Consider the following 21,063-nt stretch of genomic DNA (forward strand, 5'->3'; position numbering starts at 1 on the left):
TTCGCGAAACTGTACACATACCTGGCACTTCATAAGCTTTGCCCACGATGCTGTCCCTCATCTTAGAGCTTGCTATGACAGTGTCAGATATATAGGTTTGTGCTAGGAGAGCTGGGACATGGGGAACCCTCAGCTGTGAACAGGTACCATTTTTTGAATCGTTTCCAGACTGGCAGCACAGAAGGGGTGGAACGTTACCACAGATGTGGCCTAACAACCTGTAAAACTGGCAAGGAGTGGCTGCAGGGTCTGCAGGTAAAGAAAGATGCAGAGAAAGCATTATCGTGCTGCCAAGGCTGGAACTGCATAACTTGTTGCTAACTTCATATACTCATCAAAAATGAATACACTTTTCTATATGTTAAGGTTCAAAATAATTTTTAAAAAAATACTTTTAAAAATACTAAAATCGTATTAGCATATATGCATACAGAATCTGTTCTGTCAAATTAAAGCTAGTCCAAGACAGAAGGAAAATACGTTATGAATGTTTACATTAGTAGTTTAATTACATAAACTTGTTAGTATGCCTGATCTCACTGCAGATTTCTTAAGGCACAGAACCTTTATTTGAAAATAAACCTAGAGAAACCCTCCCTTTAACCCACTTTTGCTGGTACTTTATCATATACAGACCCAAAAATCCATGCAGCAGCGTATCACAAAGGCAACATATACTGACTAGCACTTTGAGATTACCAACTTTTTGTACTGAAATAAATACAGTTTAGCAGTAAAGTCTCCATCACAGCTTTGTCATAATTGTTTTCCACATAAATGTCCAGATTCTACTTTCAATTTTAGGAAGAATACATTAAACGCTTCAATTCTTCCTGCATCAATTAGTCTCATGTTTCAGATCCATTAACATAAAAAATAATTATCAAATATTAAACCCCATTATTAGGTCCTTTGTTTTCTTCTTGTTTGCAGTTGTGTATTTATTACAAACAAAACCCTGAGGAATCTGTTGAGTCATTAGAAATACATCACTGAAATGCATACAGTACAGAATTCAACCCTCCCATTCACCAAGCATGCAATGCAATATTTATACTGCATATGTTTTCAAATGTAGTTTTATTCCAGTGACCTATTTGCAGTGTTTACATACATTTCAAAACAACATTATGCAAACATATCACAGGACACTACTTAATCTTTAGTATATACTCCTTTATAAAAGGTTTTGACACAATGGAGAAATCAGTCCAGAAAAGCTCACGTTACCAGGTTTCTTGATAAACAAAATACCATGAAGCCCTGTAACCGGCATGAGCACAAGTATCCATCAGAACGGATCCCTCTTTTAAACAAACAGGTTTAAGTTTTGTTCAGTAGACGAGTTTCTGTCATGACACTGTCCATTTAATTTTGTGCTTTCCAAAAGGCAAGCGTACTACAGAAATAAAATTCCCTACCCAACGGGAGAGAGAAATTCAGTAAACATGTATGTGTTTCCCATTCCAGCAGAAGAATCCAAGTTCATTGAAATTCTCATTTGGCTCATTATGGCTAAATCCAGCACACCCTGCTTATACCTTCTTCTTCTTTGCCTGCTCCCCAGAGTCTAGTTTACGTTTCTTAGCGGAAGCTGGTTCATCGTCTTTTTCATCATCTTTAAATAAAAGACAGAGTTAATCAAAGTCAGCAAAGCCAGTTATTTTTGTATCAAACACTGTCCTTGTCTCAGAACAACAGACTTAACCATGTCTGAGATGCCTGGAAAAAGGCCACAGTAATATTAACTGACAATATCTTCATTTTTGGAAAGTGGACAATACGTGGACAGAATAGGAATGATTACTTATTATTACTACCACAGACCACTGAGGATAACTAGGAAGAGGCTTTGCTACGCTAATGTACGGTACCTGTTCTAAAAACCTTATTATATGAATAGATAAGACAAAAAGCTAGAAAATCACATTTTAGATGCAGGAAGTAATGTCAAGGTCAATGAACAGTTTATCTTCTCAGTTTTTGGATGAAGGCTGACTAAGAGAAATATGTAGCAGTCAAAAAGAAAAAAAAAAGCACACAGAATAAATGGAGCAAGACAGAGAAACTGCCCCTGGGGAAGAAACACCGAGAGCAAAAGGAGGAGGAAGACACTAAAACAACCTTCCTTTGCAAAAGGTTTGTAACAACTTTACTGGTGAACCAAAATATTATTGTGTGCTCCGGAAGTCCTGAATTTCTTCTGGTTTTGGACTCCTGATTGTTACTGGCTATTCTCTTTCCCCAGCAATTTTTTTAAAAAAGTAAGTCCTCCCTCCCTCCAAATATTTCTTGACTTCCTAGATTACCATTACAGCTTGTACTGTGAGAGCAGTAAATATTTTCTTCCGTAACCTGCCACACGGACATTTTATTTAATTCCCCTCTTACCCCCCATGCTTTGCAAACACTACAGGCACACCCTGCCCCGCACCCGCGCCTCGGCTCAGGGCAGCGGCGCTTTCGGGAGCTCCCACGCCGCCCTCCGCTTCACCCGAGCGCGGCCGGGGCGGCCTCCGCCGGTCCACGCTCCCGCCAGCGGCGGGGGAGCCCAGGGCCGGCCGGGGAGCCGGGCCGCTGCTGGGGGAGCCCCCACCGCCCCTCACCGCCCGCGGCCCCTCACCCGGCTCCGGCGGCTCCTGCTCCTCGCCCGGCAGAACCCCGGCCCTGCCGGCCTGCCGGGGCGCGTCGTCGCCGTTGTCCTCGTAGATGTTGGACCACTTTATGGCCATGTCGAGGGCGGGGGGCGGCGGGGGCTTCCTCTCGGGCGGGCTGTAGGTCTCCGGCGGGGGCACGGCATTGCTCTTCCACACCTTGAACTCCTTGGGGGGCTGCAGGAGAGAGCGGGGCACCCGTCATGCCGCGGCTCGGCGCCCGGGCCGCCCCCCAACCCCGGCCCCGGGCCGCCCCCCCGGGTCGCCCCCCCGACCCCGGCCGCCTCCTCGGGCCGCCCCCCGCACCTCCTCGGGCGCCCGCAGGACGCGGCTCTCCCAGTCGATCTGCTTGTTGAGCGGGTTGTAGAGGAAGGCGGGCGGCTGCGACACCCTACGGAAGAGCTCGTCGGGCGGCGGCAGCCGCGGCCGCCGCCCCGGGCTCCCCCCCGCCGCCGCGCCGCCTCCCGCCTGGCGCTCGTCGGGCTGGGGCTCGTCGGGCTCCGAGTCGGAGCTGGAGCTGCCGTAGGCCGCGAAATAGCCCAGCGGGTCCTCACCCTCCGCCGCCATGGCGGGGCCTGCCGCCGCGACACCGCCCGCACGGAAACCGGCCCCGCGCCGAGGGTTCCGGCCCGCCGCGGCCCCCGCTGCCGCCGGCCCCCGGCCGCCCCTCGGGAGGCGAAGCCCCCACCGTGCCGTCTTGGGGTGGGGTCCCCGCTCGTACAGGGCGAACGGGGGGTAGGTGGGAGACGCGAGGGCTCGCCCGGGCTCCTCGGGGATTTTCTCCCTCCGAGCGGTGAGACACAGCGGACGGGACGCGCGAGCGAGGCCACCCCCGTTTCCCCTCCCCCCCCGCAGGCCCAGGCGGGGAGAACGCGGGGGAGAGCGCGGAGCCGCCCGGCGCACACGAGCCCTGGCCGGCCCCGCCGGTGCTCGGAGGCCCGCGGGCTGCCCGCACCGACACATCCTGACATCTGCCGGGAGCAGCTGGTACCAGACCCCCCGGTCACCCAGGCTTGTGTCCCTGCTGTCCCACCGGCTACAGCACGCACCGGGGCTGCCCCGCCACTCACGCTGCCACAGAAGCAGGGTAAGGCCCAAGGAAGGGGCTTTGGTTATAATATGATCAATTCCTTACAGAAAAGATACTAAACCATGAGCAGCTGATCTCTCGATCAATATTATAATGATTATTTTGAAAGAAACCTTACACACAGAGTACAATTAAAACAACCGCTGGCGTGAGCCTCCACAACCCCTGCAACGTTTGCAAATCCATTTTTGAGTCATGCTGCTCAGCACCCAAAGGTTTTGTTTCTCCCCCGCTATTAATAAAAATCTCAATTTAAGAATGAAGTCAATGGACACATGGCTGGAAGCAACGCTTCTCCCATCTTTAAGAAGCTGAGCAATTGTGTCACCTGAAAAAAAAAGCAAGAATCAGGTTAGCAACACTGATCATGGACCACAGAAAGTGTAGTTCAGCAGCCAAGCTCCAGATCTCATAGGCATGTTTTTCCTACGCGCTGCTCTCGAATGCAGTCTTACACGCACAGGTGTTTCACATTAAGTCAGTTTTTCCACCAAAGACAAACCTCTCTAACAAGACAGAGAACAAAAGCCTCCCGCACACACAAAACCGAAACCACACACCCAGACACAGGCGTGAACTGCTCTTACAACCTACACATGCTAATAAGAGAGGTAGGTAAGAAAACAGGCAATTATAAAAAAGAATTTATTCCAAAAGTGGTGATAAATTTTTTTTTTTTTTAAATGCAGATTATAAACATTTGGTAAGACAATACATTCATCTAAAGTCTCAGGTTAACAGGCTCCACCGCAGGAGCGATCCCTCACAGGCAGGCAGCATGCTTCACGTGTTCAGATTTAGATGTGCAAGGCAGTCTTCACCCTGAGCTGATGCTCTTTTTCAGCTAAGAGCAAGCTTGTTCGTGCTCCTCCATTTACCAGATTCCAAGAAGGGACCCAAACCTAAGCCCAGCTCTTTAAGTGGTTACAGCAGGCATTTAGACAAATCGATTCCCAGACAGCCCCAGCATGTACAACTACATTTCAAGTTAATGGAATAGAAGGATTAAAGCCTACCCTCAATTTTTTTTTGTTAGAGAGCAAAATGTTGCTTATGCCTTCTGAACCAAGCAGTTTTGTTGAAAAGCACTGTCATCGTCCTGAAGGTTTATGATCTTAGATGTATACAAGGAGAACAGGACTTTTATAAACACTAAACAGAAGCCCATATCTTTATCAAATGTAAGCTATTCATGTACCAAGCATGGAGCGTAGTTGGACATTGTAGTTTATTTTAGCCTACTTCCTAAACCAGAGTAAACACGAAAAAAAATTTAGAGACTATATTGAGGTCCTGCAGATGGCCTGTCTCCACAAAAAGAGAACATAGTTTAGAAATATCACCTGGGTTTGAATTTGAATGCAATTACACAGCTATAGCACTGTATGAGCGCCAAAATAATTAAGCTTTAAATACAAACCTACCCTTTGATACACCGAAAACATCCCATCACTTCAAAGTGTAGTACTGCAGAACAGAGTGTAACACATTTCCAAGTAAGAGTTTGTCTTTGCTACTAATATTAAAGTGATTATATACTTAACAAAAAGTAGACTACAACTCAAGAGTAGAGTGTGAGAGGAATACAGCATGTGTATTCTTGTGTCGAGAAATGAGAACCTTCCCATGTTGAAACAGTTTAAAACGCATTTGACATTGAGCAATTTGAAACGTAAACTTCCCTATCAGTTTGAAGAGTAGCTATCTGAAGTGCACCATTTCCAAGCGGCCTTCAGGTATGGATACCTTCTTGCTACAGGACGACTCCTCTACTTACCTACTGGGGCAAAACATAGAAGCTTTGCTCCTTAATAGCATTATACAACAACATTTTCTTACAGCCCACATGATGCTGTTACAGCAGTTTATATTCCTTTTCCAGTACTAATGAGGATTTATATTTAAAGTGCATCTCAAATCAGAAATGTTTAACTAATACACAAGAATAATATGCTAAGACTTGTGGAAGTATATTTGCTAACTCGAATCACTGCGATACTGAGTGCCTGTTGACTTACTAGTAGGACAAAGTTCAGACAATTAAAAGACTCCTTGCAAATAAGCATAGCTACAGATTTTGCTGGATTCAGGGTTTTTTTTGTTTGGTTTTTTTTTTTTTTTTTTTTTTGCAAACAGAGTTGCACACACATATGCAGAGGGCAGAATTTATCCTACAGAGAAACACTAAATTTGGTAAACAAGTTTAAGCTTTTTGGTAAGTAAGCTTAAGCTTTTAGTTTAGAAAGTTATTTTTTGACACTCAATACTTTTCCTAACTATCTTTCCCAGTTCACTTGTCATAAAAACATTCAGAAAAGCAAATTTGTTGGTTTCTGTAGGAAGAAAAAAAATAATTGTTCTATAACTGCAGTTTAAATATCTGCAGCAAAATGTGAAACCTTGAATACATTGGTTTAAAAACCAAACCTTTGCTGGTATAATACCATGTTTTGAAGAAGCTTCCTAAAGAACATAAAATTAAGCAGCTCCAGAGTAACCCAATTACAAAAAAAAATATAATAATAATAAAAAAAATTACTACTTAAAACCAGTAAATAGCATAGATTGTTTTCTCTGATTTTGCTAGTTAACAGTTTGAACACATTTTTTTAATTTTTATAAGGCACCACACAAAGTTTCAGTACCATTTGGATGAACAGACAAAAGTCACTACGTTCACTGTGGTTGAAGAGAACGTGATCTTAAAGGCAAAAAGCAATTGTCACTTGAACTAGTACATGGTTCCTGCTGCTCTGACTGGAGCTCTGGGGGGAGTGGGGGTGCACCAGGGTCTCCAGGCCCTGGAAGGGTGGCTGAGAAGACAGCACACTCCGCATTTCCCATCTCTGCAATCGGTAAATTCATTGAATGAAGTGAGACAGCAGACACAAATGCAGCAGTGCTATAATCTTCTTCTGGATGATGTATCTGGGTAGATTCTTTGTCTTTTGTTTTATCAAAAAAATTAGATTCATCAGAATACGATCTAGAAAGATCATTTGTTCCTCCATACAGCGAGGTCATACAGGTGCTGCAGCTTAGACCTAAGATAAAAAACAGAAACTGGATTTAAATACAACGTGGTCCACTCTTAAAACTGTGCTCTGATTTAATATCACTAAGAATGTCAAAAGATCAATAGTATTTTTAACAGACTAACCTCTTCATCTCACCTCTCACATCCCGATATTCATGACAAATAAATAAAAAAAAAATAAGTGCAGATTATCTAGGCTGATGTGAATGATTTCTTGTTAGGGAAGAAAATTAACTCTATCCCAGCCGAAACCAGGACATTTTTCCTTATCTCTGTATCAGCTATTATTTGACAAAGATGCACCATAATTTAAGCTTCATTTTAGGAAGTCAAAGTAGCCCTTTGACCCATTGAGCCTTTTGACAGATTTTTTCACTGTGTTCTTCAAACTTTTAAAACTTTCAGCTACATGGTTCTACTCCAAAGCATTTGAAGGCTGTTTTACCTGAAGCCAGAGAAAACTTCAGGACTTTCATCTCTCGGGTTAAAATGTGCTTCTTCCTTCTTTATGTCTGTTTTGATGGGTGTGGAATGGGAAGTAAGGTTTTTGGTTTAGAAGGAGTATACTTCCTTTATCTGCCTTAAAATATGAGCACATATAGTCACTATAAGTTTTGTGTGTCAACAAAGCCTCCCTGCCTGTATGAAACAACACATCCAAACATTTTCAGTGACTAATTCTAAGTTTTGGCATTGAAGGCATATAGGGAAATTCCCCTCAGGTTGCATTTGCTGGCTTATCTTCTGCTGAGGTGGAAAGTTGAACAAAACCAGAGCATCCTGCCACTGCAGTAAATAGCTTCAAGAGAAATGCAAGATGGAAGATAACCACCTATTCTAAGTTCTGAATTAGAACCTCATAGAAAGCAAAACTAAAATGTGAAGACAGACCTATCCATCATAACACATTGATAGGTTTTTTGCAATTTTTTATTTATGATGTGTTCAGATAGTAGAAAAGGCAAAGCCAGGATACATGTACTAGGATCTTAAACCCAAACTAGTGATATTTTCAAGAATGTTGTCCCAAGCACTAGAGGAATTAAAAAAAAAAAAATCAGTACTAAGAATTAAATAATTATTGGAGTTTAATTTTGCAGTCCCTTAAAATAAAACTTATGTCTTACAAAATATTATTATAAACTTCTTACCTTTGAGAGCTTCAAGTTTTTCATTTTTGACTTTCAATACTACATCAGTTATCTTTTGTAACAGAAAGTTTTGTGTTCTTTCTCGTCTGATAGATTCAACCAAAGCATCTAGTCCCTTTGGGTTTTCTGCTAAGTAGTCCAGTAACTTCCCAGTTTTTTTCCTACTGGAAGATCGAGAAGAAATTTCTTCTGTATCCTCTCTCGTGAGTATTTTCTTTGAACGTAGGTAATCAAAGTGTCTCTCAGCTATAATTTTATCACACAGGTAAGGACGCATCCTTTCTAAAGCCTGAAAACCAAAACAAACTAGTATTAGTCAATATTTCCATTTATTTAGAAGCTTGTTATTTGAAACCCATATGATTTTGATACACATTAATGAAACCATTTGTAAGGCTGCCACCGTATTACCTAACAGATTTTTCTCAGTGTAAAAAAGTATTTAAAAAACCCAAACACGTTACCTAATTTACTTATCCCTTTCATTAGTTTTTTTTTAGTCTACTCAGGAGTTTTAATACATGTTAAGTAATAAAGTGAATACTTACAAAAAATATTAATTACACCAAGTCTGTGGTTATCACATTTCAGAACAGTCACCAAGTAAAAATGAAAGGAAATTACACCAAGAAAACACAACAGCACCTATTCACTTTGTCTACAGACACTCATTTTCACTGACTACACGACTGCCACATTTCCATACTATTTGTATCCATGAGGCACAACTCCAAAATATTGCAATTATTGATGTTTGCTCTACATTGAGTAAAAGCAGTCTCAGAGCATTGTTTAAAAGGATTGTTAAACAAATGCAACTATTTACAAGTTCAACAGATTACTGGCACCCAAAATAACATGCACTTTCATCCACAGATGTACCTACTCTCAACAACTTTACTGGCTGCTTTTCATCTTCATCAGGCTGCCTTCTTTTGGTTTATAGATTTTAAACACCTGAAGCAACTTGCACACCTCCAACACGCTGCACAGACCACTGAAAGTGCAACTCTGATTACTGTGGCAAAAGCAGAATGACTCTACCCTTTGCAGTGTAACTTCAGCTTACAAGTGTAAACTGGTTGCTTAACTCCTCTCTATAGCCAGCAAATAAAAAGAGGTGGAACAATCTGCCCACGGGAGGGGACTCCGTCCACCACCTAAAGACCCTAACATGCCGTCACTGGGTATGATGCAGCAGACTCATCTGCCTTGAGCACTTCAGGAGCAACGCCACTTCGCATCTTCAGGAACTGTAACACCCAGTATCAGATCACTTTCCCTCAGAGATCTTCCTCCTGGGGAAACATGCTGTATTTTGTAACCAGACTCACTTCTAGCCTGACTACCCATTTATTTTGGAGGTACACCACTTTGACTTCCTCCTCGGAAAAAGTGAAGTGTCTTCTCCTATCCTGACCAATTTATTTTTACAGGTATCAAAACAAAACCCAATCTTTCTTCAGCTTGTTTAGCTGGTACATACAAGCACAAACATTGCTACAATGTAAATTATATTAATCTTACTTCAATCTGTACATTAACAAGCCTGCCTGCTTGATATCAATACTGAAACAGAATTAATGCATGTGTTCACAACTCTCCGGTTTCAGTATCTACTATTCTGTGAAGATGAGAGTCACAAATGACGTCTCTGTGCTTGAAAAACAAACTCTCATTTTATATAATGCTACAAAATCGGCAGTTTCTCCCAGCAGCATTTTTCTCTGTGCAGAATTACACAAGTAGTCAGATACCCACTAGCTGAGTGTTACTGATGTGAAAAAACTAACGCCCCCACCACGTCTCAGTTGATTCAAAAAAAGAAAAAAAAGAGTATGTGAAAGCCAGAAGGAAAAGCACCTTCACATACAAGAACAAATGAAGGGATGAAAAGAAACAAAACTTTTTTCCTGAAGAACGTTTTCAAATATCCTCCTGCTTTTTGAGATTAGATTCCATAACAGCAGCATTTAAAAATTAAAGTGACAGTTTGCCTTATAGCCATTTACTAGCTCAATAAATAGAAGCAGAGGAAAAGCTAGATATAAAGACACACTTTAAGGCAGACTATTTCAAACAAAAATACTGTCTGGCATACTGGTGCTAGGGAAAGCACCAACAACTCTTAAAGAAAAAAACTTCTTGGACTGCTCCATTTAGTACAGCAGAGAACAAAAAAGTCATTCTTCAGGATCCAACAAATATCAAGCTATCAATAAACAGCCTGTGGTTACCTGGCTGTTAAAGCAAGCATCAGATGAGCATGCACGGAAGGAAAAGGAAGGCTTTGGGCAGCAGACTATCACCACTAGGTTTAATACAATGTAAAACTGAGAACGTAAGGGTGCAGCTCCATGGTGGCCAACTGAAGTGCAAGGAACACTCTGCCGTGTGCAGCAGCTGCATGTTTCTACCCTCTCCCTTGTACTGGTGGATCAGAGGATCCAGTCAAGAAACTGAACTGGTGCTTCCCACCCCCCCCCCAGCCATATTAATTATCTGATCCAGTTTAGTCTGCAGTCATGTTGGCACTAGTGGTAGCATAACAAATACAAGAGCATAGCAGTGCAACACTACAGCTTATATCAATTTAGGCAGTTCTGGAATACCCTCAAGTGTCCAATTGCAACAAGCTCGCACCTGAACGGTTACAAATGTAGTAGGCTATACGGTTTTTTTTCAGTTCTCATGGAAATCTCATCCTACCATAAGAAGGGTCAATCAACAAACTCCACTCTGAAACAGAAGTCAGTCAACGTTTCAACACTAGAAGAATAGGGTGAGTCATTATTGCATAGAAAGACTATTGTGTTTTGACTAACACCTTCCTGTGATGAGTCTTTTTCACTGTATGAAGTGTATCAATTCTGAACTTCCCCCTGCACTGGCCTCATAAGTCAACAGGTTATTAGGGACAGAAAGAGTTTAACACATTAGAACGGAAGCTTTAAATATACTTTGCTCTATTTCAGTGATTTTGTACGGATCACAATCTCCTTCCCAGCTCCCGAATATAAGATTCCAACCATTATAGCTCTTCCTCAAAGCAAGTTTATCCAGACCAAGTTAACCTTTCAAGCTAATTTTCTGTGGTATGCTGGCACATAATATACACAGAACTTCTGGTAATGCAGCACTGCAGTGATGCTATCAAGTTACCTGAGCAGCTTTGAAACAGCTAAGTAAGTTTACACTGAACTGGCGCTTGGTATTGTGAAGCCGCAACATACGAGATCTGAGAGAAGAAGCTCTGAAGTCAGATCTACGGGACTGTATTTCGATGATAAAACTAGTGTTATTTCTTTCTACATATTAGGTTTCCAAAAGTCCTCTAACTACTGTGGGAGACCCTGTAAGATCAAGGGCTAAAGCAACATTCATGCACTTTTGTGAGATGCAGCCGTGAATTCAGTCACTGACACAGATGAATGTACATATCATGTTATATATATAGTCTGATATAAGCGGCTTTTTTTTTTTTTTTTTGTGTAACTACCAGATGCTAACTATTGCTGTACAACCCTGTGGTTCCACAGAAGCAAGTAATAACTTGAAAAACAAGCCTCACAAACTGTAACAAAGCATTTAAAATTAAAATTACGTAGGCAAAAAGCTAGTAAGAAACTAAAACCGAACTCCATACATTCTTAATAGTACTTTAAAGTAGTATTAAAAAAAACCGAAATAAGTCAAACATAAGACACTATCGATTACAAACAGAAGGACGGATGGTCAATAAATAATTGATAAACTGCGATTTTATTTGTTTTTTTTTTCAAGTGAACCGATAACTTGTTGAGGTGGATTAGCACGTTGCTTGCTTCCCAGTCTAACAAAGAGATAAGTAAAAGCAGACTGAATCCGGATGGAATCTTCCCTCAAATTCTTGACACTAGTGAATAAAACGGGGGAGGGGGGCGTATAAATTCGGGAAAACATAGAACAAAAAGCCTCCAAAACAGTTATCGGTATTTAACCCAAAGCGCCTCGCTCTGTAAGGCAGAGTCCCACCCTCCTGCAGAGAGGGGCCCGCACCCGCGGCGACCTCCGGCCACCCGGCTCACCGCTCGGCACCCGCACCCTGCCCCCGGTGCCCGACGGCGGGGCAGGCACCGCCAAACCGACCCCCACCCGGTGTCCCCAACGGGCGGCAGAGAGAGACGGCAAACAGGAAAACGAGGAGCGCTCCGGTGCGCTCCCGGCCCCAGAGCTGAATGTCGGCAGCACACGGCCAGCCCCACACCGGGAAGGAGGCGGATCCCAGCGGCGCGGGCTGCCGCTCTCGGCGAGCTGCGGGCAGGAGGCCCGGCCCGCCACCCCCGCCCCGCCAGACGTGACCCGCCCGCCCCCGCCGGCGCCTGCCGGGCAGGCAGCGGGGAATTCCGGGCGGCGCGGCAGAGGCGAGGCCAGGCCAGGCCCAGCCCGGCCCAGCCCCCCCAGCCCCCGGGCCGCCGGCTCTGACACAGCTTCCGCTTCCCCGGCCCGGCCCTGGCCCCACCCCGCCGCCCCGCGCACCCCGGCCCCTCGGGCCCGCGGCCACTTACATCCTTCTTCACCTCGGCCATCTCGTCCTCCGTCAGCGGCCGCCCCGCAGCCCCCGAGCTCGAGGCCGGGCCGGCGCCCTCCATAGCGGAAACCGCTCCGCCGGCACCACCGCTGCGGGGGAGAACGGCTCCGGGCAGCGCTTCCGGTCCGGGCCCCGCCCCGCGCCCGCCCCCGCCAATGGACTCCCAGGGCAGGCACCCCGCCCCCAAGGCCGCTCCGCCCACCCGCCTCTCGCCGGAGCGAGGCCCTGCCCAGCAGCGCGTGCGCGGAGGGGCCCGCCCTCGCTGGCGCGCGCGGGTGCAAGCGGCCGCGTTGTCTCGCCCCGCCGGCGGCCGCCCCGGGCCGGGCCCGCGCATCGGGCGCAGGGAGCGACGAGCTGGGCTCCGGCTCCCCTCGGCGGCTTAGCCCTGCTCTGCTCCGGAGCCGTGCCGCGGCGCCCCCCGCCCCAGTTAAACCAGGCGTCGGGGGACGAGGGGCGGAGCGGGCGGCTCGGGCTGCGGCTCCCGGGGGCAGCAGCGTGCAGGTCCCTCTCGTCACCGTGTTCGCAAGCCGGATGGCCGACGCCAGGCGGGCGCGGGGGTTTGCGGTGGGCCCCGGGCGCTGGCGGCCCTCGAACCCCCCCAGGCCCGCGGGCCCTCCGGAGCAGGCCCGTGAGGGAGGGCCAGGGGACACGGCTCCGTTAATCGCCATTTTCCAGCTGCCGGGCAGACCTCAGGCTATTGCTGCCGCCCTGAGCTGGGCTCCCACCAGCAGTTACACTGGAGGCGTACAGAAGCAGAAGCGATCTTGCTGTCAGTAAGGCAAAAGTACCCCTTTTACGGTGTTTGGTAAAGTCCTTGATGCGCCTCATTAATTAATGCAGTCACACTCTGCATTGTACCAGAGTATAAATACCAGCTGCAGCGGTATCTGTTCTACAGCATTCCCAGCTTTTCAATAAACACATTGAATAGCAAAGGTCCTGCCCAGAACATTTGGAAAATGAAGGACTAGTCACCGTTCTCACCTGGGGACCGTGCCCATTTCCGTAGCGCTGGGTGTTGCAGTCACTGCCAGTCCTCAAACCGGTAGCCAGCTCCACTCCCTGCCACCGCTGTGCAGGACAGGTCTGCCCGATGGTGGCTCACCCCCACCATCCAGCCCTGCAGACCAGATCGCTGGTAATTTGGCAGCACACCTCTGCTCACAACCCAAATCCTTCCGTGGTGTTATTCCCACCCCAAGAAGCTATAGTTTGCTGTAGTGCATTTGAATTTCTCAACGCTATCTCTGTATCTCTGGATTGAACACGTGAAATATAAAGTAAATGAGTATTTATCTCCCATCTTCCTGCCCAGAGAGCTGCAGGACAGGCCATTTTTCAAGTCCAAGTGACTATGCTGATCCTCCCTAATCTGTGTCAAGCATCCAAATACACGGAACGGTTTCAGAATCCAATGCTCCAGCCAGCCCACTGTGGCACTTCTGAGACAGTCAGGCGTCTTCCCAGCCCCCTGACTCGCACCTTGTTCATTAAGCCAAATGCCTTCCAGCTCCTGCCCTTCAAGGTGAATTATATTGTAGACTTTGCAGGCTCCGTACAATACTGCTGGTAAAAAAAAGCTCTTGTGCATTCCGGATTTAGAGTATTTGTTAATAACCTTGCTCAGTGAGAGGCACAGTTCAAAGCCACGCTATGTCTGGAGGCTTAGGCTTCTGGATTCCTGAGCCATGTACAAGACAAACTGAAATGAATTAACTTCAGCAATCAGGAGAAGAGCATGTGGGTGGAGAATACAAGAATAGAATATATTTTAGTAGACTTAATGCCGATAAACCCTAACAGGATTTAATGGTCCAGGCAGCTGGAAGAAGACTACTGTCAGCAAGAAACTCATTTCAGGAGGTTAGTATCAGTTCAGTATCAAGAATTTAGCCTCATTGAAGAGTGAGTTAGAGATCATTTCTTCCAAGGTAGCTGGGAAGATTTTGGACACTGCATTGGTTTCATGAGTATGTACAGATGTAATGCTCATCTACAATAAACTTCGAGAGTAAATTTCCCAGTAAGTTTTGGAAACTGCTTACAACCCAGAGCTGTTAAAATCTTTCATGGTATTGGTCCTCAACAATGTTGTAATGCTGTCACAGTTTGTAAGAACAAGTTGGTCAGTTTTTGAGAGCTGTGAATAACCCCAGGTTTTCTTCCTCCTCTGCCCTCATTGAGCAGCCCATCCTTGCTGCAGAGCAGGGGCCTCTACCTGGGAGCTTCACATGCTCCCATCCCGTTTTGCCTCCTGGTCCTTAACTCAAGGGTCTGGGTCCTGCCACAGGACAACCCCTTTTTGGAGCTGGCAGAACACCTCCAGCCCCTTCAGCCCCTGTGAGAGTGGCAGGGCTCTACACCTTCCCTAGGGAAGAGGAAAGGTGCCAGGCAGAGAGAAGGGACAGAGAATTTGGTTCAGTTACAGATCTAGATCCAGATCCAGGGCCTTGCCCAAACTGAAGCGTTATCTGCAGCTACCCATGGCAAGTTTTCAACTACAAACCCACAACCACCAACCTACAGCTCATGAATTTTTGGGGGTGAGGTTGCCAAGAGCATCAGAATGTCTGGACTTCACAATGCAGGAGACTGTTGACTGATGCTTTTTTGGCAGGACGTACTTAGAGTGGAGAGTGAATTCGTACACTCAAGTGCAGAAGTCTCTACTTGCTGAACTAATATTCTACAGCTAAATGTTGCAAAGGGCACTCCTAAATTACTATTATGCTTTTGTTTTTGCTACTCTATGACAAACTTCTTAATGTGGCAAGTGGGATTGGACTGCATAGCTTTTGTTATTTTTAATTATTGCCACTTAGAAACAAATTCAAATAAATTGGTACCAACTCTCCTGTAGATATGGGTACACAAAGATGCAGGTAAGTGTGGTAGTTTACTTTAAATTGAACCAAGCTGAATGTATCCACATAGATGTAAGCACAGATTTAAATTTATCAGTATAAAACCCATACTTTTAACCAGTGTAGTTAAATTAGTACAAAGGCTGTATTTAGAGATCAGCCCTAATGAAATCCTTCCTTGTCCCTGCTTCTCCACCAAGAAGAGTATTAGATTATGGTTTAAGGTCTTATTACTTAGCAAAGCTGTACAGTTCAGAAGTGATGGAATTCTTTTGCTACAGTACTCTTAATTTATGTTGGGTTTCTTAAGAAGCTGAAGCACCAACACTGAGGCCTTGAACAACTGAATCTTGGCTTGCCGCAGGGTGGCACTGAAGGCCCACGAGCACTGACACATGCCCATGAAGCCTGGAGCAACCGCCTTGTCCCGAGGTCGTTAATCCTCATATCATAACCTAATAATACTAGAGCATCAGCGTACACGCAGAGATTAGCCCCACATGCACTATTTGTAGCACGCCACAAGTAGTATTTAGACATAAAACGTGCGACCATCTGTCATGTTACCACAAAGCAATGTCTGAAACGCAGTCACCTCTCTTGACGTCCTGGAGGAGAAAAGACACAAGAGCTATGTGAATAATTTAACCATAACGGTAATGCCAATAAACCTTTGTAGCTTCACCTTTTGTAACTTACAGTAAATATAGGAAATGCAGAAATAATACTATACTACAGTAACATCTGTTTAGTTATCTTGGGCAGTAATAAAATTTAGTCACAACCATTGTATCTAGAACACATAGGCAATATCCCCTCTCTACACATTATTCTTAAATGCGGAGCCTAAATCATGTTTGTTTTCAAGGAGTCAAGATTTCTTCTAACAATCTTTTAGCACTAGTGTCTTTAATTGGCTTTATTTCTAGGCATGTAACAAGCTTCCAAATAAAAGGATGGCATGAAACAGTATTAAATGCATATGCTTTCAGTTTCAAAACAAGAGGCAAAAACTACACAGTGCACAGTACAACTGACACTTTATTCCTTTGTGATGGGGATATATAGTATTGAAACTGCAAGAGCCACAAAAGAAAAATAATCAAAGTGCAAACCTCTATTAGAACAGATGATGGAATGTATTGATGATTTTGGCACAAAAACTGTGGAACTATATACTGCAACAAGATTTTAAGTTTAATGAAATGTAACACTTCTGTGTTCAGTAGTCATATTTGTGCACTGCAGAACGATACAATGTAGAACAGTGACTAACACGATTCACATGCAACTCTATACAAGTTACTCCATAGGTCCAGTTAAAACTTTTCTGAAAATACATGTGAGATCCAATGATACTTTGTTCACTATCACTTAACAAATACCAATCTTTAAGCAGTCTTATCTTTTCCGCTTCCTTATTGAAAAAAGCAAAAATAAGAGAAACTTAATTATTTTCCTCAAATGGTTCCATGTGAATGCTTATGTTTTCTAGCAAAGTAATTCGGCTCTGACCTCACTGATATAATGTATAAGAGGCTGAATGAAATCAAAAGCTCTTTTTTTTCCCATATTTCATCCCCAATTTGCTGTGAACAAACAGCATTCTGTGCACTGACTTTTTGTTTTTAAAACTGGACATAATGTTGCCTATGACATGGAAATCACAAAAAAAAAAAATTATAAAAAAATCAGAGTATAGCTTCATAAAGTGGCATCTATTTAAGACCAAAAAGGAGTGTATTAGCATGGAAAACACAAAAATGCAGATATGGAAGAATTCAAGTTTATCTTGTAAGGTACATCATGCATTCACATTTTCATTGCAGAGAGAGACACTGTATTCACATTCTGGTGAAGCAAGAAACCCACATACCACAGCTCTCCCTAAACTCTTAGCTAAGGTAACATCCATGAAAGATCTGTAATGTCCATTGTAGCTCTTTCATTTGAATGGAGCTAAACTGCTCAAAGGAAAAAAAAAAAACAACCACCAAACCCAAACAACCTTTGATGAGTAATTCAAGCCCCATTGCTGAGCTATTAACCACAAGAACTTCTGCCCTGCCCTGCTGTGTCATATAGCCCAACAGTTGTTATCAAGGGTTTTATGTGGGGAGCTATTAGTGTTCAGTGTCTCATCTCCTTTTTTGGTTTGGGATTTTATTATTTATATTAATCAAGGATGATGATTTATATCGGGCATCTGAGAAATGTTCTGGTGACAAGATGTACAGGATGCCCATTAGATGCATATGTATCACAGCAGAAATGTCCTCCCACCTGAATTCTGTGTTTGGGCAACAGCGAAAATAGCAAACAGCAAGAACAAGAAGCATTTGGCATGGTTTTAGTTCTTAGTACCATACTGCGAATGCACAAACTGAAGTGCTCTTAATGTTTTAGCTTTATAATGCCAAAATAAAGAATCAGGCTAAAGGCGGAGAGGTGAGGGCAATCCCACTAACCAGTTTAGGTAACTTTTGGCATCAGGCTAAGATGTAATTTGAAGTGTCTATGTTAGGAGGCTGTCATACCTACCAAGACCAACAGAGAGGAAGCAGGTGTGATTTAGAGCACCTAAATTCTGTGCCTGAAGTTAGACAGTTTGAATACAACTTGAAATCATCACCTGAGGGAATTCAGGTCCCTCAGCCACTCCCTTGCTCTTTCTGTATAGCAAAATGCAGCCTTGAAGCCAAGGAAATCTAAATGGTAACAGGCAAAAGACCAACCTCTGTCAATGCGGATGTTTCTCAGCTCCAAGATCCCAATTCCCCCTCCTTGGGTCTCCAAGGGAATGCACTGTCACCTATACTATGGCTTTCAGAGACACAAGATACCAGCAATGTCCACCACAAATGTTTCTCTTTTCTGGAGTAACTCTAAAGGAGAGGAGTCACCTGTGTCACTCTGTGGATCTATAGCTCCTGTTGGGAGTCATCCTTCCCTCTCAAAAGAAGTTGCTCTGAGCCAAAGCGGACCCCTCGGTTTCTCCTCCCTCCTGGCAACTACTGAAGGAGGGATTCAGTTTAGGATAGTTCAGTCTGGGTTGGGGTGCTTTGGAGTGAACAGCATAGAGGGAGGAATACAGAAAAAAGAAGACTCAAGTAAGAGAACTGAGGCAACAGAAGGCAAAATCACTTAGGGTTAGAAAAGTGCTCGTCATGCCATAAACTAGAAATGAGAGTCTGAGGCAGAGACACACAGATGAGAGGTGAGTAGAGGGTGGAAGAGAAAAAAACCGAACCACAACAGAACACTTCAGAGAGAAACTGAACAGGAATCCCACAGCCTAACACTGTCCTAGTGTCGCTGGATGCTCTGGCTCCCTAGCAAGAGGAGGGAAAAGAGACTGAAGGACATGGATGGGGGCCAGGCCCCAGGAGGTGCTCGGACAGGTCGGGGAAGATTCTGTTCTGGCTTTGTCTGACAGCTCCCATAGCTGCACAGGTTTCTAACAGCACAGCTTGCCTCTAGAAGGTCATAGTTAAATACTGCAGGGTCACTTTTTGGCACAAAATCTTTGTTTAATGTCAAGTCATTATGTCATTTTAAAATGCAAGATGTCTTATCAGGTATTTAAAAAGCACCAAGGGAAGGTAGAAGAAGAGATTCCCCACTGCAATGTTTACATCCTCAGAGCCTGATCACCTGGGTCAGTCTTAAATGATAATGCACGGGAACGGAGGAGACAGAGGGGAAACATCAGGACAGCTCTTTGGGACAGCACAGAGTCATAAAACCAGCACTTTCCGTTTGGCTGACTCCAGACGTCCTTTGGGACATGCTCTCTTTTCACATACATTATATTGGCTCGTCATTGTTCTCTCCCTTGTGATACCTCATGTCATCACAACATACAGTGTGCCCACAAAGCATCAGGTGCATTCTGGTAGCTGCCGGGAGGTTTTCTCCTCATCAGCCACTGACTCGAAGTGAGAGATATGCTGAGGAGTACCTACGGATGTGAGTACCTATGTTTCCTCCCTTATGATTGCACAAAAAAGCACCCAAGTTTCCAAAGGATATCCAAGTGTGCGCTTGGTTAATATTGTTTGCTTTCCTGCAGACCACATTGCCTGAGCTTCCTACTGTACTTTAGCAACATGTCACAAGTGGTTCAGGAAAGGTGGAGGAGATGTCTAGAAATTGACAACATGTTCCGACTATTTGTCAGTCTCCAGAGAGTTCCCACTACTGCCTCTGTTTGGGAATTTCTCCATCCTTAGTTTACAAACGATTTAACAAGAAGCACGTGAATACAATGGTGTATGCTTCGCTTTACTGTGGTGAGAAAAAGTATGACTCAATGGGTAAACATGCTGTGGAATTTGCTACAAAAATTATATTTGTTTTAACTGAATACCACAGAAAATATTCATGCAATTAAAAAAAAATAAGATGGTTATTGTTCCAAGGAAAACTACCCCAAGGGCAGATAAAGTACAAATGCCAATCTTTCAGGAAAAAATAGCTTCCCTTATTCATGAGCCTAATCTAGGAATAGCTGTCCTTCAACTCCTATCACCCTTTTCTTTTGAATTTTGCTAGTAAGTGGCCTCCAAAAGAGGAGAAAACAGAAAGGAGAGAGAGAAATAAATCTAAAAACTAAACAAAGAGAATTAACACACCCCCTCGCCCTGTATTTTAGACTACTTTTCTAGGTTTAACTTCTCCAAAAGCATTTCAGTCTTTCATTTTTGTGGTCCAGGTGCTCCCTGGGAGCTGGACTTTTTTAAAAACTCCTCTTCCGTTCTCACCAAATTGAAAGTCACGGCATTAGCAGCAATATGGGACCTGAACTTGCAGGATGTCTCTTGTGTAGCTGCACTACTCTCTCTCTTTTTCTATCATTCAAGTCTCCCAGGCAGACACTGCCCTTGAATGCTCCTGTCAGAGGAAGCTTTTTCCTAAGTTGCTACCTGGTGCCTGAAACTGATTCCAGCCACTACTCTGCCCAACAGCAGCAACGTGATACGGCCAAGACAGTGAGCACAGTCCACTGCCCACCATTCCAGCTAGTGTATGGAAAGTTTCCCTACCACACAAGGTACCAAGCTGATGAGTCCATTGAGCTTTCTTCAGTCACCCCAAAACCTTGCATCACTGAAAATAAAGAGGACCGAGGAAGGAGAAAAAAGATGCAGAGCAAGGAAGCAAGAGAAAAAAAGACAGGAGAAGGGAACAGCGTAAAGACAACAGAGGTGCTTGAAATGTTGAGAATTAGCTGGTTTTCATAAAATTTTCACACAGATATGTTAAATCACTAAAGTTAGGGGTTAGCCATTATAATTGTCTTCTGCTAGCCCAAGGGACTAACAGACTTCAGAGTTATGTGCCCCCCAACAAACCGTACACCCACCTTAAATACCATCTGCAAGGACATAATAAAAATACACAAAGCAAAAAATTTGTAAACAAGGGTTAGTAGCACAGTGGTACAGTAGATTGTCAATAAAAACAATAAAAGTGTGGATACAGATTCGTCTACCTTGTATGTAACATTATTGCCAGTTACAAGGGAGGGACTCTGTAAACTCATAATACTGCAGTTTTGTTAATAAGCACAGAGCAACAGGTGAGTGACCCGTCTACTTTCTCCAGTTCCGTGTTGGCTATTGGGATCAGCATGTGGTCCTTCAGTTTTTCAAATACCTGTTAAGGAACGAAAACAGAACAGAAATCATGGCACTT

General features: G+C 44.3%; 3 protein-coding genes across 7 annotated transcripts in view; all 3 read right to left on the bottom strand.

Annotated features, from left to right (window-relative positions):
* Positions 1 to 1,061: 1,061 nt before the first annotated feature.
* On the bottom strand, positions 1,062 to 3,422 carry LOC308071345 (UPF0690 protein C1orf52 homolog). The gene is made up of 3 exons (XM_080406650.1): positions 2,961 to 3,422; positions 2,624 to 2,831; positions 1,062 to 1,618 (listed from the first exon to the last, which is right to left on the bottom strand). Exons 1-3 carry the CDS (start codon positions 3,219 to 3,221, stop codon positions 1,536 to 1,538), a joined length of 552 nt encoding a protein of 183 aa, XP_080262776.1. The 5' UTR covers positions 3,222 to 3,422; the 3' UTR covers positions 1,062 to 1,535.
* A 169-nt stretch (positions 3,423 to 3,591) lies between these two features.
* Positions 3,592 to 15,247, bottom strand: BCL10 (BCL10 immune signaling adaptor). Of its 3 annotated transcripts, XM_080406648.1 has the most exons (4): positions 12,480 to 12,656; positions 7,933 to 8,221; positions 6,390 to 6,788; positions 3,592 to 4,072 (listed from the first exon to the last, which is right to left on the bottom strand). In XM_080406648.1, the coding sequence occupies exons 1-3, from the start codon at positions 12,561 to 12,563 to the stop codon at positions 6,421 to 6,423; spliced, it is 741 nt and encodes a 246-aa protein (XP_080262774.1). In that variant the 5' UTR covers positions 12,564 to 12,656; the 3' UTR covers positions 3,592 to 4,072; positions 6,390 to 6,420. The 3 variants fall into 3 exon arrangements, with proteins under 3 accessions (XP_080262774.1, XP_080262773.1, XP_080262775.1); XM_080406647.1 differs by lacking the exon at positions 3,592 to 4,072 and having other exon boundaries at positions 5,834 to 6,788; positions 12,480 to 12,653; XM_080406649.1 differs by lacking the exons at positions 3,592 to 4,072; positions 6,390 to 6,788 and adding an exon at positions 6,795 to 7,361 and having other exon boundaries at positions 12,480 to 15,247.
* Positions 15,248 to 15,379: 132 nt separating this feature from the next.
* DDAH1 (dimethylarginine dimethylaminohydrolase 1) overlaps positions 15,380 to 21,063 on the bottom strand; it is a 62,114-nt gene continuing 56,430 nt past the window's right edge. For 2 of the 3 annotated variants that reach the window (XM_080406643.1, XM_080406645.1), the window contains exon 6: positions 16,390 to 21,024. In XM_080406643.1, coding sequence (XP_080262769.1) covers positions 20,908 to 21,024 — 117 coding nt within the window. In that variant the 3' untranslated portion in view covers positions 16,390 to 20,907. Of the gene's footprint in view, positions 15,975 to 16,389; positions 21,025 to 21,063 lie in introns of those variants that run through there. The other variant, XM_080406644.1, reaches the window with a different exon arrangement.

The sequence above is a fragment of the Falco punctatus genome (genome assembly GCF_963210335.1).
Source record: "Falco punctatus genome assembly, chromosome: 11".
In the NCBI taxonomy this organism is placed as follows: domain Eukaryota; kingdom Metazoa; phylum Chordata; class Aves; order Falconiformes; family Falconidae; genus Falco; species Falco punctatus.